Source organism: Vidua chalybeata, chromosome 1 (assembly GCF_026979565.1).
Source record: "Vidua chalybeata isolate OUT-0048 chromosome 1, bVidCha1 merged haplotype, whole genome shotgun sequence".
Lineage (NCBI taxonomy): Eukaryota > Metazoa > Chordata > Aves > Passeriformes > Viduidae > Vidua > Vidua chalybeata.
In genome coordinates, this window is record NC_071530.1 from 59,067,807 (window position 1) to 59,092,687 (window position 24,881).

General features: G+C 42.1%; 1 protein-coding gene across 10 annotated transcripts in view; it reads left to right on the forward strand.

Annotated features, from left to right (window-relative positions):
- Nucleotides 1–9,871: 9,871 nt before the first annotated feature.
- The window catches only part of SLC66A2 (solute carrier family 66 member 2), a 157,943-nt gene continuing 142,933 nt past the window's right edge, over nt 9,872–24,881 (forward strand). For 3 of the 10 annotated variants that reach the window (XR_008434840.1, XR_008434841.1, XM_053964624.1), the window contains exons 1-4: nt 9,873–10,014; nt 10,362–10,714; nt 19,703–19,836; nt 24,049–24,102. Coding sequence is in view for 8 of the 10 variants with exons in the window: in XM_053964624.1 (XP_053820599.1) it covers nt 10,512–10,714; nt 19,703–19,836; nt 24,049–24,102 (391 nt within the window). In the remaining 2 variants the exon portion in view is untranslated. Of the gene's footprint in view, nt 10,015–10,361; nt 10,715–19,702; nt 19,837–24,048; nt 24,103–24,881 lie in introns of all 10 variants that reach the window. The other 7 variants (XM_053964589.1, XM_053964596.1, XM_053964658.1 and 4 more) reach the window with 7 other exon arrangements.

Consider the following 24,881-nt stretch of genomic DNA (forward strand, 5'->3'; position numbering starts at 1 on the left):
ATGTATTTACTTATAATAGAACTAGCATGCTTGGTTTTGCTCTGCTGTCCTCTAGTCTCTCCCTTCTCAGAGGGCTTAGAAGTTAAGAATTGAGCTTTTGCATACGTTTCCAGGGTCTGAAGTCTGGGGATGTTAGATGAGCCATAGTTTAAAAGCATAGTCCATGTTGGACAGGCACCCATGGGCTAAGGGAAGCTGAGCACAGACCCTTTGGTTTTGTTTTGTTTCAAAAGCAGAGGGCTAGCTGAGAACCAGTAAACCACCAGTGCTCATAAGAGTATTTACTGCAATAAGAATGCTTAATTTACTAAAAGGATAACAAGAAATTCATTTTGGCAATGAGTACAAAAACAGGTCCTGAGGAGGTTTGAGAAAGGAGCAAAAGAGAAGATTTGACAATAAATTCTTTTTCGATTCCAAAATATGCTCTATGCTACTTTCTTTCAGTAAAAAGCTTAGCCTTTGGTCACTTTCAGTCTAAATATGTCTTCTTGATATGAAGAACATGAAGTAAAAATAAAATTAGGGTGACCTTGAGGCTGAGGTACCATCTCCTTCCATCCTATTTCAGTATTGCAGACCTGTGCTGTAAACTCTTCACAGTGTGTGCTGAAATGGTATCCAAAGCATGTTTCTATTGCTCTTTCCTAGGGAAATTCCAGTCCCTCCACTGCTGGAAGGAGAAGTCAGACTGCAGGATAGGACATAAAAGCATCTGGAAATATTTTTAAGACCTAAGCTCCAAGTTCACTGTCATGCTGTAAAAGGCTGTGGTGTGGCGAGATAGAAGATCTGTTGTAGAAATGCATTACTCTTACTGTTTGGATGTTACATAGAGCCTCTTTTCCTCCTCTTTGCTGACAAATAAGATTTTATATACCAGGGGTAAGGAATCCTTTGGTCACATACTCCAAGCATGTCTGGCTCAGGGTTGCTTTGGAATGGAGGTGAGGCCAGAGAGAGGACATCTCAAAGAGAAGCTGAGTATGAAATGTGTGGTAAGAAAGAAGACAGGAATTTAGTCCTGGAAGAAGGCAAGGAGGCAAGCGCTCCTGGGCCAACATGGCAGCTTGTTTGACTGCAGATCAGAAGCCAGGATGCAAATGGTACTGTAAATTTTGTGGATTTGCTTTTTTTTCTTCCTGGCAGAGGCATGGTCAATACTAAAAGTTTTCTCTGAAGAGAAGAGGGCTAGGTACAAGTTAGTGCTTGCAGCACAATCATGGTATTTTTGCTAACAAATTGTTGAGCTGGGTCTTTGAGTCATGCTATGTTTGGTCCTTCCCTCTCAGGTAGGTTCTCTTGTGTCACTTTGCATTCGTGATTCAGAGGGACACAATGTGCGGAAAAAAACATCTGGCTTTGCTAGGTCATCAGCTTTTATATACAGCAATCCCAAATGGTACTGATGGTTCTTGTAGCAAACTTTGACATTTACCCTATCTTTTGATTCAGCATAATGCAGTTCACTGAAAGCTTGCTCCATGGAGTACTTCCTGGTGAAGGCATCACTTTTCTTTCATATGGTAACATCAGTAGACCAACAAGTTGTTATTTAAAAGCATGGAAAGACCTGGTGAGTGAAATGCAAATGCCTCGGGCAGGGGCAAAGGCATTTGGGTCAGTGGTGTCTGATAGCTGGTACTCCTTTGATAGACGAAGTCATTTGAGGTGAATATTAAAAGCCTGGATGTTTGCTCATGGTTCAGATTTCAGGTTCTGTATCTTTGAAGAGAAAAGGGTAATTCCAGCTGTTGGAAACCTGATCCTTGATGGAGGTGCTCTGCCTTTAATAAAAGTGTTCTTTATAAACTTTAATAAAAGTGTTCTTTAATAAAAGTTTTGGCACTGCTGCTCAAAAATCCCATTATTGTGAAGTATTTCAGCCAGCCCCTTTCTGCAAGTATCTACAGAAAGAAAACTGAAAAGGTTAAGGATAATCTTGATCAGTGTGTGCTGTGGGCATCATGTACTGCTAAGTAGCTGTAACAGAACACAGGGTGTAATTTTCCCTGTAAGCATATGGCACCAGGATAAATGCAGGAGCAGCAGAAAAGTGACTTCGGAGGCTGGTCTGGTGGGTGAAGAGCTGTGTGTAATTCACGGCCCTGCTGCTGTTGACTGAGTTATTATCTGGTGGTCCAGAAATCTCCAGCTATGTTTCCTGGACATGGCTGGTAATAGATGTTGCTTCACGTGTTTTCTTTCTGCTCCAGCCTTGTTTCATCGTCTTTGGATAGTGAGGATGAAGGAGTATTCACCACTCAGCTCACCTCTGGAAAGGCTGCAGGAGGGAGCTGGAGGTATTTGTCCCTGGTGGGAGTGGGAGCAGGGTCTGATTCTCTGGCCTGGTGGCCTGCTGCTAGCATGCCTGGCACTGCATCTGGGGGCTGTTCAAACCACCCGGTGGTGGCCTTGCTCCTCACACATGGACAGAGGAGCTTTCTTGAAGCAAACGCAGTGTGTAACAGGAGAGGCTCTGCTATGATGGCAGGATGGTCAGCCCCTGCAGCACAAGGACAGGCAGCTGACCTCACAGGTTCAGATCCCACAGCCTGGTGTAACTCTCTTCCAGGGACCTTGTGGTCCAGAGCAGAATGTGCATTTTTTGCACAGATATTAAACATGACATGTGCTGTGGTGTGTGACGGAAAGAGTATTTTTCTAAAATATTTAATAAAGAGAGTCTGTGCTGAAGAGGCACAGACATATTGGTCACACAGTGGAAAATGCCCATTTTGCATTTCCATATGGTGTAAAGAACTGTTGGTAAAGTTTCCTGTGACCAAACTGCAGTTATGCTAATGTTTCCTTCTAGCTTCAGACACAATTTTTTCCAGAGGAGGCAACTGGAGTGTCTCCCTGGTACAGGCAGTTTAAATTCACCTTGAATTAATGGAAAGCACTTAGTATGGTTGCATAAAAAGTGAGTTGATTTGGGCAAATATAGGCAATCACACTGAGAAACACTGAGCGTAGGATGCATGCTCTAACAGCAAGATGTGGTCAGTGAGCAATGACAGTAATAAAAAAAGCCAAGAGTGTGGTAATCTGATTCTTTGGCTTTTTTTTTTTTTTTTTTTTTTTTTTTTGGGAGAAAAAGCTTATACTTCCTCATCTGAAAGAAAGATCTTTTGCAAATATGCTCTTAAGACTGAAACCTTGACTGGCAGTGGCCTGCCTGCTTCTTCTGTGAGACATTTGTGGCAGAGGGGAAGTGCTAAGCGTTATGACAGGTATTTTATGCAGCTTGGGTAATGTTGGAAGCCCTCCCACATCAGCTCCATTTAGTGTTCCACATGGTGTTTACCAGCAGGAGACACTTGGGTGCATATTCCAAGTATGCCTAGCAAAAGGCATCTGAAATTGCAAGGGCATAGAGGGGTCAAGGGTGCCAAGGGACACTGCCAGCATAGGTAGCACAAGCGTCAGCTGAGCAGAAGAGCGCTGGAGATTCGGCCTTCCACAACTAGGGAAGAGGTGCAGTGGCATGGGCCCCCAAGGGGCCCACACTTGGGGCTGGCCAGATTGGCTCAGAGGACACATGAGGATGTTAATTTTCTCTCTGGGATAGACTCTGTATTAAGCAGAAGCAAAACCACCTGTAACTGCAATTCCTTGGGGTTTCAGAAAAGTCAGTCTGCAGTGTTTGTGTCTGTCGTGTCTAAATTATCTTTGACTCAAGTATTACTCTTGCAATAAAGATGGTCTTTGTGGTTTTTTTTTTTTTTCCCATTCTGCACTCTTTGCTCATGGTAAGGAGAGCATAAATTTAGTTTTGTTCTGTTTTTAAATGTACAAGAGCTGTTGAGCTTATCTAACAGAAACAAGCCAGGTGTGTGCTACAGTGTGTAAATGCCACCAGGAACACTTTGTCCTTGTCCTAGAACAGAAAAAGAAAAAACAGTTTGAGTGCTGTAATGATACTGACTCCAGGTCACCTGGTAGTATTTTGAATCATGATAAAGCTGTAGTTTCTCTGTCATTTTTCTTTTCTCTCTCTGCTTCTTCTTTACTCCACAGTGGAGAGAAAATGAGTCAGAGTAGGCTAGGGATAGTTCTCCTGACACTTTGGACGCTGCATTTGCACCCTCACTTGTTCAGCGAGAAAGCCAGCTTGAGTGTTGGGGAAGATGAAATAGCAAGGCCCTATAAATATGATGGCCTGACAAAAGAATCAGAGAATACAGATATCGAGATGAAAACAAGGTTTGAAATACCAAACCTTAATCACTGAGCATCTCGAAAACAATAATGCAGCCAAGCTGGAAACAATCCCCCCTTCTGATAGATCCTAAGGTCAAATGGAATGTCCTGTCTCACCCCCCAATGTATGGTTCATCCCATACCTGTAACCCTCCCCTGAAGTATCAGGTATCTGCAACCCCATTGGCCCAAGTCCTGTCCCAGCCCACCTTGAAGCCCCCTGATAAGGTGTGGCCGAGGGACCGGACTCTCTCTCTTGGACCCTCCTGCTGGGACGCCCACCTGGCACCCTCTCTCTCTCTCCCCCCTGCTCTCCCCGGGCCTGCCATGAGTTGCGGCTAGCAACTCTAAGCAGGGCCCTTCATCCTTTACAATAAACCATATGCTCTAAAGACTGGGCTTCAGAGATCCTTCACCACCACCCATCCAAACCGTCCTGGAGTCCAGCAGTCCCCGCACTGAGGATCTCCCAAATGGCATTTCATGTCCTGTGTTGGCTCTGGCTACAATGGAGTCAGCTTTTTCCAGAGTGACCCATGTGGTGCTGTTTTTGTGACTAGAACACTGCTGGCAGCACACCAGTGTTTTAGCCATCACTGAACTGTGGTTGCACAGCATCAAGGCCACCTCTGTTACTCTGCCCTCTCCTCCAGCAAACAGGCTGGGAGTCACAAGAGGCTGAGAGGGGAAGCAGCCAGGACAGCTGACCCAGGTGATAAAAGGGGCATGCTGGACCCATAGCATCACATTCAGCAATAAAACCAGGCTGCGGGCAGGAAGTTTCTTCCAAAGTAGCTGTTGCTCAGAGACCGGCTGGGGACCGTGGGATGTGGGGACTAGTGGGATGTGGTGAATGGTTGACTTTGCATCACTTATTTATGTTATTTTTTATTCACTACAAGACTTTTATGTCAACCCATAGGTATTCTCCCCATGGCTTCACCCTGCTGATTCTCTTCGTCATCCTGCAGTAAGGAGTGAGCGACCAAGTGGCAGTGGGGGCTTCATTGCTGCCTAGGATCAACCCACCAGACACCTTCTTTCCCAGCTCAATCTCTGGTACCAGCAGCTTCTTGTGGAACACAATTTATCCTGTAATTACTGAGCATTTTGCCCCAGGGCGGAGTGAAGTGCATGAGAGAGGGAGATGGTACAGAGCTCTTTCTGCATCATGTCAAGAAAGGCCCAACAAAAACCAGCTTAATAAAATAGCCATTTTAGTAAGATGGAATAAAAAGAGGAATCTGTCCCTTCTGATGCTGAACACCATGCATTGGATCAGCAATGAATGGAGCCTGCATGGTACTTTCCCATGCACACTGTGCAGATCCCATCTGTGGAGATGTTCTTCTATTACATATTTTCTTAAGACAAAGCAGCTCTACTCCTGAAGATTGCTGTGGTGAGAACTTCTGGCTGCATTGCTGGATATGGGCAAGGATATGCAGGTGGATTGGAGCTGTCTATGGACTCCTCTGATGCAGCCAACTGCTGAGGTGACCTTGATGCCATGGGACACACCAAAGGCATCCCAAGAGCAGGTGGGGAAGAAATAATTGCAGCCAGCTGGACCCATTTGACAGAAGAGCAGGCTGTGGGTTAAGCAGTCCTGGTTCAACATCTTACCTAAGTAAGCAGCTACACAGGTAAAAAGTTGAACCAGGACTGCTGTTTGTTTATTTCCCCACTCCGAACTTTGCCCATTATTTACAAAGCTGTAATGGTTTGAAGAAGGGTTCATGTATCTCTGCCAGTTGTCAGACTGATTCCTGCTCTGACATGTTTGCTTTAGGGCTTTTTCTCCGTTTGTCTGTGGAGATGGTAGCAGACCAAGTACAGAGAGGAGTCTAATCATCAACCTCTGTGGTCCTGGCTCCTGCTCCCCGGTGCAAAGCATGTGACTACTGCCCAGGGATGGGCATGTTTGTCAGAGTTTCTCACTGAAAGTGCAGAGGGTGTTCCTCTGCAGGTGAGTGGGTGTTCCACTCATGCTGATATTCACTGTTCTGTTTGCAAAGACCAGCGCAGAAGGAGAAAGGAAGAGTGGTGAAGATGTGCAATAAAACTGTATCTCCTATTAACACTAGCTTGAGTCTGTCCATCAGCTGCCAAAACAGGGGCTCACCAGTGCTTGGAGGGGCCGGAGGCAGCCTTTGCCACCAGTTGCAGCAGGGTTGCTTTAAAAAAATAAAAAAATGGAGATGAGGATAGCTGATTTAGTGATAATACATTATGGTAGGAATGGCCAATTTCAAGACAGTTAAGACCCATTTACTTGTTTCATGAACAGTACAGTGAATATTTCTTTTTAATGTCCTCATGGCTGTAGTTGTAGAATGAGATATATAATGTGATAATTGAAGGGAATTTGGCTACCATAGGGATTCACTTTATCCTTTTATTGTGCAGTGTGTTCAAGAAGTATCTTAGAGCTTATTTGCACTTTACCAGGGTCTTGCAGGGACTTAATATGCTTGCTTCTGTGCAAAGGCATTTCTCTAATGTAGAATATAAAATAATTTTAATACTCATCTTTCAAAATCAATTGACAGAACAACAGACTGGTTGGGAGACTTGCAGCAATCTGCTATTTTTGCTACTGCAGTAACTACAAGTGAAGTACCAACAGCTGTCCTCCTCCTCCTGTAAAAAACTGCAAAGAGATGGCTAAGGCTTGTCATGAAACTGGTCCATTGGGTGGTTCATTTCTGTGTCCTGCTGGTCCCAGTGTCATCCTGATAGTAATATGGCCATATGGAGCCAAGTGTAGAAATGGGGTTCTGCTTACTTTTTTTAAGTCAGTGTACCTATTTGCAAAAACCAAACCTTATATAGTAATTTTTACTACCTCTACCAACATTAAAGTTAAAAGCCCTTTGAAAGCATCCCATGTCTGTTCACCATTTTCAGCTTGCTTAAACCACATCCAAAGATACTACAGGAACATTTATCAGATTTCTTACTCTAAAATAAATCAAAGTTCTTGTGATGTTTGGAGGTTTGGTTACCAAAATGTTAACTGCTAGAAGCTAGTTCATAACTAGGTGGCTAGAGCTGCTCACATAATCAATTTCAATTCTCCTACAGCAGATGTCCTAAAAAGATTAATTTAGTCTTCAAAGATCTGGTGTGAAACTGTCTGCTTCTGTTTTCTGAATGGGTAATGTAGTTCTAGCAAATAGAGGATTTTTTTCCTAATGGGGGAATTTTGCCAGTCTGTGTGAAAAAATAAATACACCTGTTCTTTTTCTCCTCATTTGAAACAGAGGATTGCTGTCTGGCAGCAAAGCAGTACTGTTTCTAGGGTAGGCTCTGCTTTTTTACCAAGAGAACAGTCCTTCTGAGGTCCCTCTCTGTTACTATCTGCCAGAGAAAGAAATCTGCTTTCATATGAAGCCTCACAAGGCTCATTCTTGTGTGACTGCACTCAGACGTGCAGGTTGCAGAACTTTTTCTTGATGATGCAAGACTCTCTCCAATCACCTGTTATCACCTCAGGTTTAGATAAATTTCTTCCAGCACACTTTCCCACTGTCATCTTCCTGGGTCTGCTGTGGTTGGGTGTTCCTGTGTCAGGCAGGATGCTATGGCTAGAGGCAGCAAGCACCTCAGGATGGCACCACTACCAAAAACACCTGAGCCTGGCTTTTTAGAATATCCTGAGACCTGAAGGGTCCCTTCCTGATGCTGGCAGCTGCTCAGCCAACCTGTCATTCCTCCTCCTACTCAGTGTCTGGTGTCACTGGTCAGTTTAGCTTACATCAATGGATTAACTCCTGAACAACCAGGATGTTTTTTAGTGACCAGAACTGAATTGTGTTCACACAGCAACATGCTGTAATTCACACTTTTTACCCTTACAGTTTCAAGTAAGGAAAAACAAGCTAAGTTTAGGCAGTTGTCTGTTTCCAGCTGAGTATTTTAGAATCTGAATATTATATACAATTCATTATTGAATAGACTTAAGAGCATCCTGGAATAATTCTGGAACCTAACCTGGAGATCTGGTGGCACCTTGGGTAGTTTCTTCTACTTAGGTAACCATTAGTTCAAAACATCTGTTTTCTCAAGACAATTTCTTCATGATTTCTCAAAATACTTGTATTTACATGAACAAAAATTGGGCTACTCATATTTTCAACTTGAAGTTTGCTTAGACCATTGTGCTTAAGGAAAAATAATATGCTAAGGGCTCCAAGGAAAGCATGTAAAGAAGTTGGCATAACTGCCTGATCTTAATGCGCAAGTGATACATGAAAAATGAGCCATTAAATAATAAAATGTTTTAAATAATACATAAGTGGATTGTTATAGTCTCTCTGAGTCAGACGCGATGAAATCAGGAACTTCAGGATCCTCATCCAAAAATCAGAGTTCAAAACATCCACCATGTATTTTTAACTTCAGCAATCAAACTATCAAGTCTGTGTAATGGAATAGAGCTTTGTTCAAGTAGCAGAGCTGCTACTTCCTTGTAGGAAAGCTAAGTCCCAATGTTTTCACTGGTCACCTGATCTACATAGGAGGCTGTTTTGGATATTTGTATGATGGTGTTCCAAGAATGTCTTTGATAATTACATTCTCCGGTAATGTGCAGGTTCATGTGCTGCACATAGGCTGCAAAAATTGCCCAGTGGAAGAAATATTTGCAGTTGAGCAAGGTGCTGCTATGCAGGAAGTAAACAAAAGGCTTCTGAAATCCCAAACAGACAATTCTATTTTTAATTCAGCTCCTTTTCCCTTTTAACACTCACAAAAAACATTTGCAGTTGCTGCTATAGGACACAAAATCATACATCACTCAGATGCAGGAAAACCCATCTAGTTTCCTACCTGTTGGATGAGCAGCAGAGGATGAGTAGTCTTCTACTTACAAGGTAGAAGGAAGCATGTCTGGGGTAGTATTATGGGGAGCCCAACAAACAAGCTTTGAGGACAGCTGTGCAGCCACTTGGATGCATGGTGGATGATCCATCCTTTTAAGTGTTGCTGGAGGAGGTGGATGCAGTTTCCATGCTGTCATTCTTCACACAACACCTGTGTGCAGCACTTGCTGCACTTGTCCTCTCCTGGCCAAGTGCAAGCAGCAGTAGAGGCTCCCTGGTCACTTTGGGTCTGCCCTACTTTGGGTAGAAGATGCACACTTTCCCTCTCCAGCCACTGCAATTCAGAGAGCCACAGAAATCACAGAATGATAGAATGGTTTGGGTTGGAGGGGACCTTAAAGACCATCTAGTTCCAACCTCGCTGCCATGGACACCTTTCATTAGGCCAGGTTGCTCAAAGCCCCATCCAGCCTGGCCTCGCAGGGATTGAACAGCCACAGCTTCTCTGGGCAACCTGTTCCAGTGCCTCACCACCCTCAAGGTAAAGACTTTCTTCCTAATATCTAATCTAAATCGACTCCCTTTCAGTTTAAAGCCATTGCCCCTCTAGTCCACGACCATGACGGAATTTTCCGTAACTCCTGGGGAGCAGGACCCGGGGCGGTAGCTCAGCGAAGTCCGCGGAGGAGCAGGCGCCCAGGTACGCCCGGGGGAGCCGAGCCACTCCGGCCCCGAGCCCCCCACGGTATCGCGGTGCTACCCGCCGTATCCCGGTACCTCCCGCGGGCGGCAGCGCGGTAGAAAGGGAGGAGGGGCCCGGGCCCGGTGCCGCCGTTCCCCGCCGGAGGAAGGGGCGGCCCCGGTGCTCATTGACGGAGGCGGGGCCGCTCCCGGTGCGTCACGGGCCGCCCCGGCCGCCACTGCCCGCCCGCGGAGCGGCGCCGGGGGATGGAGGCAGCGGCGGCCGGAGGTCGGGGAGCAGGTGCGGGGCAGGCGGCCGTGCCTGTCGGCGGGGTGGGGAGAGCGTGGGTGGGCGAGGGAGGCGGAGAAACCCCCTCGGAGACACGACCCAGGGTCCGGGCGGGGGTGGCGGCGGCGGAGCCGCGTGTCCGCGCCCTACCCGGCCGCTCTCAGCGATGGGGCGGCGCGGCTGCCGTGCCGGGGCCGGGCTTCCCCTGTGGAGCGCCCGCCTGGGAGTGGGGCCGGGGCTGAGGCTGGAGCGGGGGCGGACCCGACCCGCCCGCGGCAGGGCGGTGGTCCGGGCTCGGACTGGCAGCGGCCGGAGCCACCCTCGGCAGAGCCAGGCTCACGCCCCGTCCCTTTCACCAGGTCCGGGCCCCGCGGGAGAGGGCGCAGTCATGGTGCCACATCTCGGCCAGGAGCCCGCCCGTGGCTAGAGGCGGCCCCGGAGAGCTGCGGCGGGGCACCCTTAGCCTGAGGGCATCCCTCAGCTTGAACGCCTCCCCGCGCGCCCCCGGCATGGAGCCGGGCGGCCTGGAGTGGCTGCTGGTGCCCATGCAGCAGCTGGTGTCGTGGGGCGCCGCGGGGGCCATGGTGTTCGGCGGTGTCGTGCCCTACATTCCCCAGTACCGGGACATTCGGCGGACCCAGAACGCTGAAGGCTTCTCCACCTACGTCTGCCTGGTGTTGCTGGTCGCAAACATTCTGCGCATACTTTTTTGGTAAGTTGGCTGTGTTTCTGCTCAGTTCTAAAGGTTCGTGCTTGCTTGCTAGTTGTAAAGCTTTGGTTGGAATATTTGAAGAAATAACGTTTTACGTATGTTTTCCCTTCTCTTGAAGATCTAAATGCTGTTTTTCCATCAGTGTGTAAGCCTATTAAGTAGAATGAACTGGGCTGGGGAGCATGATCTCTTTCCCTTGACAGATCTGATTATCAGCACTCTGATTTCCAAGATGAAACTTTTTAACTTGTTGGTAAAGAGTTTTATGCTAAGTCAGGTCTTTTTTCTTGCTGACTGTATTTTGCACTTTTCATGCTCCTCTATCTCCATTTTCAGAGTGAAAGCCTCGGTACCATCCACTTATTCTAGTGTCTAGTTGGCATTAGCGTCACTGGAACACTTGCCATATATTCTTGCATTTTCCCAGGATACCAGCTGGCTTCAGAGGGGATTCACTTGTAGATCTTCATGCACAACTACAGATGAAAATTTTCATTCTTGGATAAGCAAGGAAAGGCTGTGCTGCCTTTCAAAAGCAAATTTATTTTGCTTTCAACACCAGTTTCAATACTTAAGAGCAAGTTTGTGTCCATATTTTGGTCTTGTGCTGCTAGACAAAGAAAATGTTATCATGGCATGATTTCTGTGAATCAATGTTATAAACATCTTGCTCATTACTTCTTATTATATAGGTGCTACACTACTGAGAATGTACTTGGGAAGCCAAAGATGTAATGGTCTGGGCAATTACTGCAACTAAGGACAGTTATTCTGTGATTCTGTTTTGATTACAAAGTAATGATTTTTAATCCATAAAGAACTGATAGGTAACAGGCTGCATGTGTTTGTTGGTTTCCAGTTTCTTTTTAAAGAAATCTCCTCTGACTCTGTATAATGGCTTCGTAGGTTCTGCTACAGCTGTGCTGGAGTGGAAAACAGGAGACCCTTTCTTGGCACCACAAGCTGGCAGTCAAACATAGGAGTCATCACTAGATCAGAGCTACTTGTTGCATTGGAACTGTGTTTTCCTGGGGAGAAGTATATGGAGAAAGCAGAGAGCAGGAGGGAAGTAGAGGAACTGGCAGGAGGAGGAGAAGTGAAGAGCCTGAGCTGACAGTGTTAGAAAGGGAAATAGTGTAATTTTTGATTTTACTGGAGGTAGTCAAAGTATATAAAATGGCTTACTCCTGAATGGAGATGCTGACAGTTTCTAGGTAACTCAGGTGAGTGCATCTATTAAGTGAAACTCAGACTACGGAAAAACTGAAAAGATCTTTAATTTGAATTGATTTTAAGTACATCTAGTTAAGAGACGTGTCAAAGCATAAATACTTCCAATGCAAGTACTGAAAAGTTATAATTTATGTCAATATTTAAAGGTTTGTCAATATGTCAAAAGAGAGAGAATGCAGTTATATTGATAGGAGTATGTATGAGTATTTAAGCCACATGATAGTATCACTCCCTGACACGTATAAGCACTGTGTAAGTTCTAGTCACCTTGGAGCTTGGCATGGAATGGCTTTACGCAGGAGCCTGCAGAAACCTTTCTGTCTGTACTTGCAATGACTTGTGTCTCTCTAGTTCTACTAAACTAAAAGACAAAAGAGTACTTGCATAATGATAATTCAGTGTTCCTGGGAGAGAATATTTTGCTTGTCTGCCTAAAAAATTAGGTATCCCTGGTAGTTAGTTATAAGCACCAGTATGTCATGAAAAGGCATTGAGGATGGATGTTATCCTCGGGTATCTGAATGACTAAAGGAGGGTTGTAGAGCAAGAGTCTGTGATTCCTGTGAACATTGTGAAAATGCACCCAGAGGGCATCTTGGTAATTCAATTTTTGCATTATTTGGTTAATGTCACCTACAGCTGATGCATTATCTGGGACACAATGCTTTTGATAATGACATAAACAGCAGAATTATTTTAATTGTATATGTAATATTCATTGGAGGAAATTAGTAAGTTTTTATTTATTTTGTTTTAAATTTATTAAATAATTTAATCCATTCTGGTGCCAGGACAGAATTGTTCCTACAAGTAATTTTGTTCTGTATATAATTTTTCCCCCCAAGTACCACTTGACATCTCCTTCCCTTTAGATTTCCCAGATTAATCCAAGTCTCTCTTCTGAAAACTCTACTGCCATAAAGCTTCCAGTTTAATTTGGTTTCACTTCATTACCTCTGATTATTAAGCATGTGATTTGAGCCAGAGCAATTTTTTCTGGACTTCCTCTCCACCCTCATCCAAAAAGAAGTACTTAAATTGTTAGGCCTTAAAAACTTTCAAGTTTTAATAGTGTTGCTTTTCAGGACTTAATTATTTCCTAGGATGGCTGATGTTTCTATTATTTTTTACTTGTTTGTTTTGTTTTTAACTTCAAAGACATTTCTGTAGTTTGTTTCTGTTGTGACTTCCAGGTTTTCCCTGAAATTTCATGTATTGAATTTATGGCTTGCAAGGACAGACTGTTCCTGCCTCTTACGCCTTTTATGCCTCTGTATTTTTACTCTTGGGTAGTGCTGGTGTTTCTGTATTTGTGTTACTCGTAACAGACCCAGTCCTCCCACCTTTCCCTTATGGCTTTATTATACTTCCTTCCCCTCAGCTGTGGGGGGAATTCCCTCATATTCTCTTGTGGAATGATGGATTCCACAGGTTCCTATAACTGTATTGGTTATTTCAGAGGTTATCCTTTTTTGGTTTAATGCCTGGTTTTGTTGTGGTTTAACTTTGACCTTTCATCTCCCCTCCAAATACAGTACTTGCTTCATAATCTTCTTGGCATGTTTTATGTGTCAATAGAGTTTCAGCTGGTGGATTGCACTGTGACAGTAGCCAGTGAATAAAGTACTACTCAGATCAATCCTCTTTCCAGTTACCTGTTCTTATCAATTCTGTTTCTCTGATTAGACTGTTTTCAGCGGTAAGCCATCTTTTGAAGTCAAGAAGACTCAGTGCAATGCCTCTCTTCCTTGTCATTCTTGCATCTAATCACTTAATTTCAGTATTTTCCCAAAGAACTTTCAGTTTACTAGTGATGACAATAGCACAGTATCCATTTTTCATGCTTCTCTTTCACATATTGTCTCAAAATATCATCTGTAAGGAGCTGTTTCTGCTTTCACTTATGTGTATTTGGCCTTGCTGTGTTCCAGCAATGTGCCAGAACTTTGTGTGAAAGGACTGGTCTGGAAGAATGAAGACAGGGTATGGATAGCAATGGGTGTGATTCTACTTCACTTTATTTATGCATGCATGGCTATTGTTTAGGAAAAAGAAACTAGAAGTTTGGCCATGTTTAAGTCTTATGCCCTTTTAAAGAGGATTCTTAAAAAAAAATTTAAAGGTAGGCAATTTGTGCTTATAACATCAGAAGGGAGTCTCTGTTAGCAGTGTGAAGAGCAGATTTTGTGCCAATTGTAGTAGATTTTATGCCAATTTAACTTTAGTAGTAATCAATTGTTACAATTTTATCTAACACATCAAAGCAATGAGTATTTTGGGGTGCCAGTATAGCTGCTAGATATGATTTATGGCTGCATCAGCTGCCCCTTTGTTTAGTCCCGCCATTGTCAGTACTGCTTCTCCTGTCTTCTCCAGCCCCACAGGCCATTGTTTCTCTGGACTGGTCAACTTGGGGAAAGTCTACACTGTGGATAGGCATCGAGAGGCAGTGCAGAACTCCAGGCTTTTTAATTCTGGTGCATATGAAAGTATATGGCCTGTTCAAAAAAAAAAAAAAAAACAAAAAAAAAAAAAAAAAAAAAAAAAAAAAAAAAAAAACAAAAAAAACCAAAAAAAACCACCTGATAGCAATTTTCTTCCCTCTACATTTTTAATTAAACACTTCATTACAATTTTTGATTGCTTGTGCCTTATATCTTATTAAACGTTCTTGAGTTAGCTCTGTGTTCTTGCTCAAGGGATGCTTTGAAGTGAATATCTGTTTAAGGTGTCCCAGGCTGTTTGGAAGTTGTGGGATGGCTTCCAGAGTTCCCTGTGGCACTAGACCAAGGTGCACACATCATCTGGGTTTGTGTGGCCTGCAGGCTGCCAACTGAGTAGCTTTGCATTGTCATGATGGACAACAGGAATGAGAAGGCGGGTGAGAGTTGTGTAATCAGTTGGGGGTGGAGGATGGAGAAAAACTTACTTGTAGTTCTCCCTCTCTACCCCCTCTGTCTCTCTTCGCCCTTTCTTTTTTAAAACAGAGCTTATAAGAGATAAATTACAGTTTCTTCTAATATTAAAATGAGAATAAATAGGTAGAGAAAAAGGAACTATAGATTTCTTACAAATCAGTGTAGACATTTTTATATATATTTTGACTAAGTGCAGCCAAAAGTACTTACGTTGCCTGCTATCCCCAGAAGTTTTTGGGATTTTTTTTCAGTTTTACATTTTGTAAAATGGATGTCATTATATGATAGGTTTGTATATTTTCCAAGAAGACAATGTTCTTTCCAAAGGTTTTGAGCTGCAGTTCCAAAGGACACTGTCCTGTCCTAAAACTCATACAGCAGTGCCACAGAAATCCAAAAACAGAAAATAAAACCATCCAGTTTTGGAGTTGTTCTCACAAAATAGTTACCGTAAGGTAAACCGTGGGAACAAGTTCTGATAGCCGGGGACAGGATGGAGACTATGGACTGTGTTATTTTTGAGCAAAGGTAACCCTCTACCCATTCCACATCAGTTGATGTGAAACAAAAAGTCTTCTTAAAACAGCAATATCAATAGAGCTCAGAGCTCTCAGTGCTAGAGTCAATGGAATAAGCTCCCTGTTTAAGAATAGAGGTTTAGAGACTCAAGTATGGAGCTGGAGGTAATTTACAGAGAAATTGTGAACTTGCTCTTGTCAGGGGTAGTTTCCTAGGTATTTATTGTGCTGTAGCATCTACAGTGCTACTTGTGGACCAGGTCCCTTCTGTCTTGTGTTGCTCTGGCTTTGGAAAGCAAAGCAGTGAAGTCTGAAGGACTTTCTGCAAGAAAGAGAAACTTGTGCTTTAAGGCTTCTGTTACTAAAATGAGTCTTGCCAGTTTTTACCATATGTGGCGTGTGGGATGATGCTGTGAATCAAGCTGATGGAATGACTAGAACTTTGAAAGATTGCCTTACGTATGGCCTGCTGGTATCTTGCTCAGATATTGAGAGCAAAAGTGTTATGCAATTCTTCCTCCTTTGTATAAGTGCCACAGAGCAGGGATAAGAAGTGCTATTTTTTTGTGCAGTAAGTAAAGTAGAATTTTGTATGCCCAAGTGAGGAGCTTCGTTTGGGATGATGCATAAAGTCTTGGAAGTTTGCATGTCAAGAGATGTATCAAAAGATCCTATTGCAAAACTAGTTTGTTTCTTCTTTCTGCTTAAATCCTACAGTTTAAATTCGGCAATTGTGTGGGATGACTTTCAGGACAGCTGCTGTGCTGCTACCCTGGGCTATCTGTTGTGATCCTGGTAGTGTGTGGTGTATCATGTGTGCTTTCCCTGTTGCCTAGAATCTGTAACTTCCCAAAGAGCTGAAAAGCAGACAGCAGATGAAAGCTGGAACAGCATCTCGGAGTGTAGGAGGAAACAGAGTGGTCAGGGTCATGGTGATGTGGTTGCACCAAAAACAGTCAGTTTCTTTTCAAAGATGTCTTAGGAAAAGTGATAAGCAAACCTTTTATGTTTGGTCTAGCTTAGGCTTCTTTTTCACAATTGGCATTTGCCATTTTGAGTAGGCCCAGGACTGGAATAGCAGGATTACTGCAGAATTGAATTGTGCCAATGGAATTACGTCGTTTTCTCAATTACTAGTTAGTCTCTGCTCTAGCTTGAATGTGTACTTCTCTTGTCTTCATCACGCTGAACATGCATTAGTCATTTGAAGGCTGTGGAAACACATAGCATGTAAGGCACTCCCCCCCTTTATTTGCATATTTGACTAGTACAGGAAATAAAGGGTTCTTTTGTTTTTACAAATTAAGTAAACAATGGAAAAGCACTTTGTCTCTTTGTAGTCTGACATATGAACTCTGAGTTCCTTGAATACTGCAAGTGTCACTGTTCACTTTGTTACATAATGCTGTAGTTATAGGATGAAAATGCAGAATAACAGTGGTGACCCGTCACCCCCAGGACTTCAAAGCTGATCTTTTCCACAAGCCTGTTCTAGTATCCTAAGGCTCTTCGCCTTTCTCTCATAAGGTGCTTTAATTACCTTAATGTGCCTCCTCTCCTGGTTCCTGCTTATGCAGAGACAGGAATAATGTCTGTGAGGCAGAAAGGAAACAGAACATGGGATGGCATGCTCTCCCTACAGGGCTTACATCCTGTAGTGCTCCTGGCTCAACCTGGCCTGAGGAGTCTTAAACTGGATTAAGTGTTGCTTTGGCAGGCCCTGATATTAATGCAAAATAGGGTAAGTAACTCGGAGTGGTGTTTGTCCATGATCCTGAGCAAAATGAGTGTTCTGGCTTTACTTTCACAGCTTCAGGAACCCAAGAGTGGTCCTTGACAGTGGTATTCCCTTCAGTCTTGCTGCCCAGATAGTGTGGTGTAATCCATGTGGTGTAGTTTGCTCTGCCTGTTGGTTTCCATGGCAGCAGTTTGTTTTCCTGTTTATGTGATCTAGTTTAGTGGGTTGTGTTGCCTGTAAGACTCATTCTGGGGTTTGGTGTTTGGGGGAGATACATTTAATATAAGTACGTTTTGTTATATAAACTTTGTTGTTTTGACAGGATGGTTGTGAAAAACCCTGCAGGTGGTTTGCATTGTTTGAAGTTTCCATAAGAATTTTTAAATATCCATTTTAACTCTCTTGTGTTTTGTGAGTTTTGTTTTACTTTTTTTTTCCACCTAGTGTTTAGGGGGAGACGGTCTGTAGCAGTACTTGAATCTCATGACAAATTGTTGTGATCAGAGAAGCATGTGGCTATGCTTATTTGTTTTTGTAGTGAGTGGGTATTTATAAAGCAGACAGTACTTTTGTGAGGCACCCATTAGTGAATGACCAATAATCTCATCAGCAGGGAGAAGCTAACCTTGCAGTGACCTGTGGCTGGATTTACTGTCATAATAGCTTCTAAGTTCTTGTGCTGCTAGCTCAGCCCCTCTTAAATGCCTTACTGTATTTTTACATGCAAATACATTTGTAATTGGAGATGGTTTTTCTAAATCTGATGTAAACTGGTTTATAGTTAACCGCTCTGTAATTCTCAGTAAGTATTTCCCATATTTTTTCTCATCCCTGAGTAAGAGACAAATATAATAGTATTGAATTCCTGTAGATGAGGGGAACTTGGCTGCAGTCAGCAACACAGGCTGAATGAGCTCTGGAATCATGAACCTGGAGCATAGGCTAGACTAAACTTTTATTCTTTTCCCCTGCATTTTGAACTAGTGCAGTGAAAGCCTTATTTAGAGCACACGCTGCCTATGATTATGCTTATCATCTGTGTTCTTTATTTCCTTCCTCATAATGTCCTCCAAATTTGGTACAGTAAAGGCTCCATTGAGGGTAGAAGTGGGGGACTAAAGGTTACAGAACTACTATTCCTGCAGTAGTAACTGGTTGGCCCTCTGGCAGGAGTGCGAAGGCTCAAGGAGTTGTACTTTTCCTTAGCTGTATGCCATTAAACAGGAAATACTTGACTGTTTTCATTGATGTGGGTGCCTTGGCTGTTCTGCACACGATTTCCAAGGAAGCTAGTCAAGGGCTTTCCAGTCTCTCTCCTGTTCCTTGTTAGTTGACTCATAACAAAAAATCTCTCTGATGAAATGATTGCAATGGAAACACAGTAGTGTGAGACAGCATGATAGTGAACCTGGCTGGTTTCTACTAGCATGGAGTTCGGCCATAAAAGTAGCCCAAGCATAACATTACATTTTGCCAGGGTGCTGTAAAACAGGAACTGTCAAGAAGAAGACAATAATTGCCATGCCTGTGAGGCTTGGGACTCTGTCAGCATGATGTGGTTGAAGATTGACCTTAGTAACTGTGCTGTTAGGAAATTTAGAAAGCCTGTGGGCCTCATGGTGCAGGCGAGGGAGCTGGGGAGCACAGCAATATGTTCTGACCAAATCACTTCCTCAGCATCTCTGTTTTCAAGGCATAAAACCTAGCAGAACTGAGCACAGAGAAGCAGCTCACTGTGATGTGTGTGTCACCTTCCTGTTGTAAATGCAATATGCTTCAAGGGCTGCACATGATAAGCTTCCACCCTTAACCCTTTATGCACTTACTGAGTGTGTGGTGGGGATTGCTGAGCTTTCATCAAGTGATGTAGGAAGAGCATTACTGATCTCCACTGAAGGGTTCTCCTTTTCCTACAGCAGAATCTTGTGCAATCACTTAAGAGTAAGCTCTTCAATCAGGACTGGCCACAGTTCAGGTTCACCCTCTATTGTGTGAAGGAAGTGCACGGAAGCTCCCATGACACATCATCTATAGTTCCTTACTTCCCCCAGTCTTGGTCCAAATAAGGCAAAAATTGATTAAATTGTTGTTGTGTTCTGCAGACCTTTTCCACTCAGATGTCTAGACAGAGCTGTGGGTGTTTATTTCTTTATAGGGCAAGTGCTGTTGTTTTATGACTTAACTTAAAAATGGAAAATTGAGAAAGGGAAGTTTTGCACAAAGTCCATGTAAAATCTTTGGAGCGTGTGTGTGGCGAGCACACATAACTGGTGTTAATGTGACATAACTCTCTGATCTCTCTGTACCGACTTACTGCTTAATGGATGTGACTCTCCTTTCAAAACAATAGGTTTGCTGCTGGCTTTTGAAGCAAAGATTTAAGCTTCTCTCTTCAGCATCTCTAGGATCAGTCCACTGGAATGTTGAAATAAGGTTCTCAGATACTTCTGCTCTGAGCTCCTCTATGGGCAACTAGGTCTGTCTGGTGACTGTGACTTCCTAAGCCTTCCATACCTGTTACTGTTAGCATTTCCTTTTCCAGGTGCCTAGATGTTTTACATACTTTCTTTTCCTTTTTTAGGTTTGGAAGGCGTTTTGAATCCCCTCTTTTGTGGCAGAGCATTATCATGATCATTACAATGTTACTGATGCTGAAACTGTGCACTGAAATTCGTGTGTCCAATGAGCTGAATGTGAAACGCCGGTCTTTTGCAGGTCAGTGATGGGAATTGGCTTTTTTAGGATAAATATCTCTGAAAATATGGTGTGCTCTACTTTCAGTACAAAAGTTCTGTGTTGCAGTCCAGTCTCCCCACTGTAGCACTTTCTGAACTTTTTTTTTTAAACTGCTTGTTTTTCAGATAAAAATGTATGGCTGAAATTTTATTTTAGACAGGTCTTGGTTCAGTCTAGAAATAGGAGTTCTCCCTAATATTTCACAACACATTCTGAATATAGAGCTGGTTGTTACGTTATTGTGCTAGCCTGGATGTTTAAAAATATCTTGGCTGGAGTAAGAAGTTATTTTCTTCAGCTGTACTTTTTACCAAGTTCTTAGTTATGATCTTACACTATTATCTAAATGTTGTAATTGCAGACATTTGCTTTTGTAGATAATAATTTTCTATTTACTTCAGTTACTGACCATCAAGAAACCAGGTGCTTCTTACCATGCAAAACTATCTCTTTTTTTTTTTTTTAATTTGTGTTCCATTTCCTTTGGCTTTAGTGTGGGATTACTTGGGATTTATGGGAATTTTCTCATATTTTTTATTTTGGTTAATTTTGATAATTTCAGTTGGGCCAGACTATTATTCTTGGTTTAATAAAATGTTCAGTCTTTGTGCAAAGTCCTTGCTTTTTCCCCTGCAGATAAGAAATGTGAGATGGGTAGATTTTTGTTTCTCTGTGTTGGCTTTGACTTACATTTTATGTAACAGCTTATTACCAACAAGAACAGAATTAACACTCTCAGCTTTCTGTCAGTTGTTTTGCCATTAAGGATGTATAATTTATTCTCTCCATCTGTTCTCTTCCACGCTCTCTAGTAATTGAGGATCTGATCCAATTCCATATATCCACAGCCATCATTAGAAGGCAGCAGCTCCTGGCTGTGCAGTTAGGGTAATTTATCTAATAGCTAAGGAAGCTACTTCCATTCCTGCTCATTGTGGAGTGTAGTGAGAAACTCTTCAGGTAAGTGAATTCATGTGGAAGAGGAGCTGCAATCCAGCTTCCAAACACAAGCTGCTGTGTTCACAGGGGTTTTCAGTCTGGCAGGATGAACGACTTAAAAACTGTTTTCAGCCAGATTTAGCAGCAGGTAAAATCCAGGAAGCATTTGGGAGGGGCATATATGCTTTTTTCCTCCTTTGCTGTTTGTGCTAGCATTTTGTGGAGTGACGGAGAGGTTTCTCTGTTTGCCCTTTCTGAGAGGAAATTGTTCTTGTGCACATTTACATACACACACACTTGCAAGCTCCTTCAGTAACCTTTGGACAGAAAAGGGAGGCTCTTCAGTTTTATATATAGTGGTCTTTAAGCAACTCTCCCTGAAAATCATACAGTCTCCTAAGGGGTAATCAGTCCTTCCCTTAACTGATGATAGAAACTCTTTAAGGTTGCATTGTATTATATAAACCTTTTTCCTAAAACTCAGTTTGTCATACGGAATTTGCTAGAGATGGATTTTTACCTACTTGTAGTCCTTAATTATATGTTTTCATCAAAAGGCTTGCATCCTCCCACAAACACTGAGAATACTTGGAATATTTTTCTTACATGGGATTGATTTTTAGTAAGGACAACTGTATGATGGCTCAGAATGAACATTCAGATGCATACAAAGCTCCTTTCAAGCTGGCCAGAATGATAGGCTTCAAGCACAATATGAGTAGTTGTGAGAGCTGTGTTTCTCTTCATACACCTAATCTTATCTCTAAAGTTTTATGGTGATCTAGGCAAGCTGATAAGTCTGCAGACTTTCTTTCTTTCCTTTATAGCTTACTGGGGCTTTGAAGAGCTAGGTTTGAAGTCATTGTTTTTGGTTAACCTTGCAGAATCCTGAGGGAAGGTACAGCATTTCTGTATGATAATAAAGTTATTATTTTTCACATGGCTGGTCTTCATTGCAAACTTTTTTCTTTTCTGTCCTCCCTTTGAATGTTTTGACAAAATAGTCCAAAATATTTTAAAAGAATAGAATATTTCAGTGGAAGGGAATTTGCTCTTTTCTTATATTATTGTTAAATGTGGTATTTCTTCCAAGTGGCATAAATATATGTTTACCAGTGTGTTTTCAGTTGTGTGGGAATTGCCTTTTTTCCTTTTGTTTGTATTTTTCTCACAAATTAGGTCCCTTAAGTAATAATTAGTTCAGAAAGAATCTGCTTCCTATCTTGAAGCATTAAGAAGTAATCTCTCCAAATCCTGACAAGCTTGTTCTGTATTCTTTATTCTGTTTTCTAGTGTTACTGGCTTAGAATACCCAAAATGTCAATAACTATTCAAAACATATAAAGACATTCAGTCAATTTGATTGTACTTTCATTTGTAGAGTAACTATCATAGCATGAGAAATGCAGTCTCCCTAGATTTTCTAGTAATGTTTGATTATTTTTTGGACTCTATTCAGAGAGAACTTAAAAAGATTGTGAGTTTTCTTAATTTTTTTTCTGTTCTCACAGTTACTTCTCAATTATGGGATTTTCCCCTGCTCCCTCTTAGTATTGTAAAATGAAATAAGTTGAAAGTGGTGCAACCCATCTTGTGCTGTTGCTGCCTTCTCTGATTTTTTTGTTTTGGATACAGAGACTTTATCCTTCAATACATACCAATTGAAAACAGAGCAAATGCTGTTCATATATCCAACTGTTCTATTATTTTTTTTAACTTGCACTGTGTAGTCTGTTTTTAACAATTCAGGCTGGAGAAAGCCAGCACCCAAATCAGGCAAAATACAAAATGAACAAATACCCCAATTTGATTTAAAAAACTCCAGTGATGGGACAGTTCTTTCCCCTGCATAAGAATGCTTTGAAAACTACATGGAGTCTTCAGGTGAAATTAGCAGGCATCAACAATAGCTTCTTATCTTGGATCTTGTATTTAACCTCACTGCATCTTAAGTGCTCTAATGCAGATCTCCTGGTACCATTGTTGGGGTAGGAAAAATTTTCCATATTTGTTCCCAAGTTTTAAAGTTGTATCTGTGGTGCTATATGTATGCTTCGTTGTTGACTCAGTACAGAAAGGGCCAGGCTTCTTGTTAATTTTCTTGTTGTTGATTTTGCTCAAAGTATTGTAATATTTTGGGGCATGATGTTGCTACCGTGCTAAAGAGCTGAATATTGAAATACAAATGTGGATGTGCTATGTCTTTACTTAAGAACCAAGAGATGGCTGAAGCAAGATTGTCACAGGTACAGACAGCTGAAAACATCTGGTTACTTTTGGGAATGTTGGTGGGCCAGAGCAGTTTCTTGATATTCTTAGAGAGACAGACACTCTCCCCAGATCAGCCTTCCACCTCTCTCCAGCAAAGATTCTAATGATGTCCAAGATGTTGTGACAGATTTGGAGCCCCTTGAATGTATGAACTATACTGAAAACCAGTGGACAATATTTGTTGAAAGGAGACTCTTGGACATCTCTCCGTACTTGTGCAGCCCAAACTCTACAAGTAGAACATGGGCTCCTGTGTTTTTTACATTAAGGTTATTTTCTCTTGCCATTCAACCAGTTTTTCTGGTTGACTTAATCTCCTTTGTAATTTGTGTCTTATTTATAGCACTCTGATCCTTTGGTTCAGAGCTTTGGTTTTGGCACTGGAAAAGTCTCTTGTGTAATAGACAGTTTTCAACTGGCAGAGGAAGGTTAGAGTGAAAGAGGTTTAGCATGCAACATGGTTGCAGATGAGGTCTGGTCTTGCCTTCTTGATGTTGGGCTTTGTGACAGTATTTTTAAATAGCATTTTCCACCAGAGGCAAGGCAACTACTGTCTCAGCTGTTAATACATACATATCCACACACCCAGTGTTGCTGAGGTAACAGGTTGTTTTCTCTGATCATGAAAAGTTAGAATTTATGTAGTCTAAAGTAAGAATCAAGCTGCCTGTTTCATTGTTTCTTAATCTTTTATTTTCCCCTCATAGGGACACTGCTGTTGGGTTGTGCACTGAGACTGTTCTGTGGCTTCCTACTGCTCAGTCCTATCCTAACATTGTGGGGTGGGAGCCTTAGAGAAAGCATGGGGACTAAAATTTCTGGCATGTTTTGGTCTGGCTATTATTTTTTAATGAATAAAATGTACTAACTGACTAAACTGTAGCTCAAATAACCACTGTTGCATTTAATCCATTTAATCATAAAAGTCTGTCTTTCCTTTCTTTTTTTTTTTTTTTTCTCCTTCAACTCTTTTTTATGTAGCTGCAGATAGTAAGGATGAAGAAATCAAAGCACCTCCCAAGAGATCCTATCTGGGTATGTACTGTACAAACCCATTCTGCCTGAAGTTGTCCCCTTAATCACATATTTCATGATTTGCTACTTTTTGTGATCATTTTTGGAAATGGTTGCATGATCATTTCTATAGAGAATGTTTGCATTACCTTTTTTTGACATACTAAAACTTGGTGTCTGTTTTATTTTTTTTTTTTTAATTTTTCACCTGTCCACATTTAACTTTCATGGAAAAGAGGAAAAGATGCTTTCAGCTCTATTTCAGTAACTAATTCTTTGAAGGCAGTTGAATTGACTGCTTTGTGTGTCTTCCTTACTTCTTCCCCAAGCTGGACAAATGAAACAGAGATCCACCTCTTCAGACTCAGTTGGCCTTTTTTCAGTTTTGGCCTGGAGGAAACTATGAAATATACAGCAGTATCTTCCAGCAGATATTTCACTTTGATATTCAAGCAAAGTGCCTGCATCCTTGTGAATATTCCTCTCTTTTTCATTATAGAGCAGCCTCAAAATTGCTATTTGGGAATTAGTAATGCCCAAGGTGAGAGCTTCCAATCTTCAGTTTCAGAGTTGGAATCTATGTTGTTTAATTTACCTAAAGAACAGGAAATATTAGATGCAAACCAGCCTTGCAGTACTTTTTCCACTCTTAATAGTTTGGAATGACCGTTTTAGTCAAGTAATTGTGATTTTGTTTTAAATTAATTGGGGTATTGCATCAAAGAAGTTACACTGACACAGAAGTTAAAGTCAGCTTTTAGACTGGTTTGAACTGAACTGATTCAGAATCTTCCATTGGT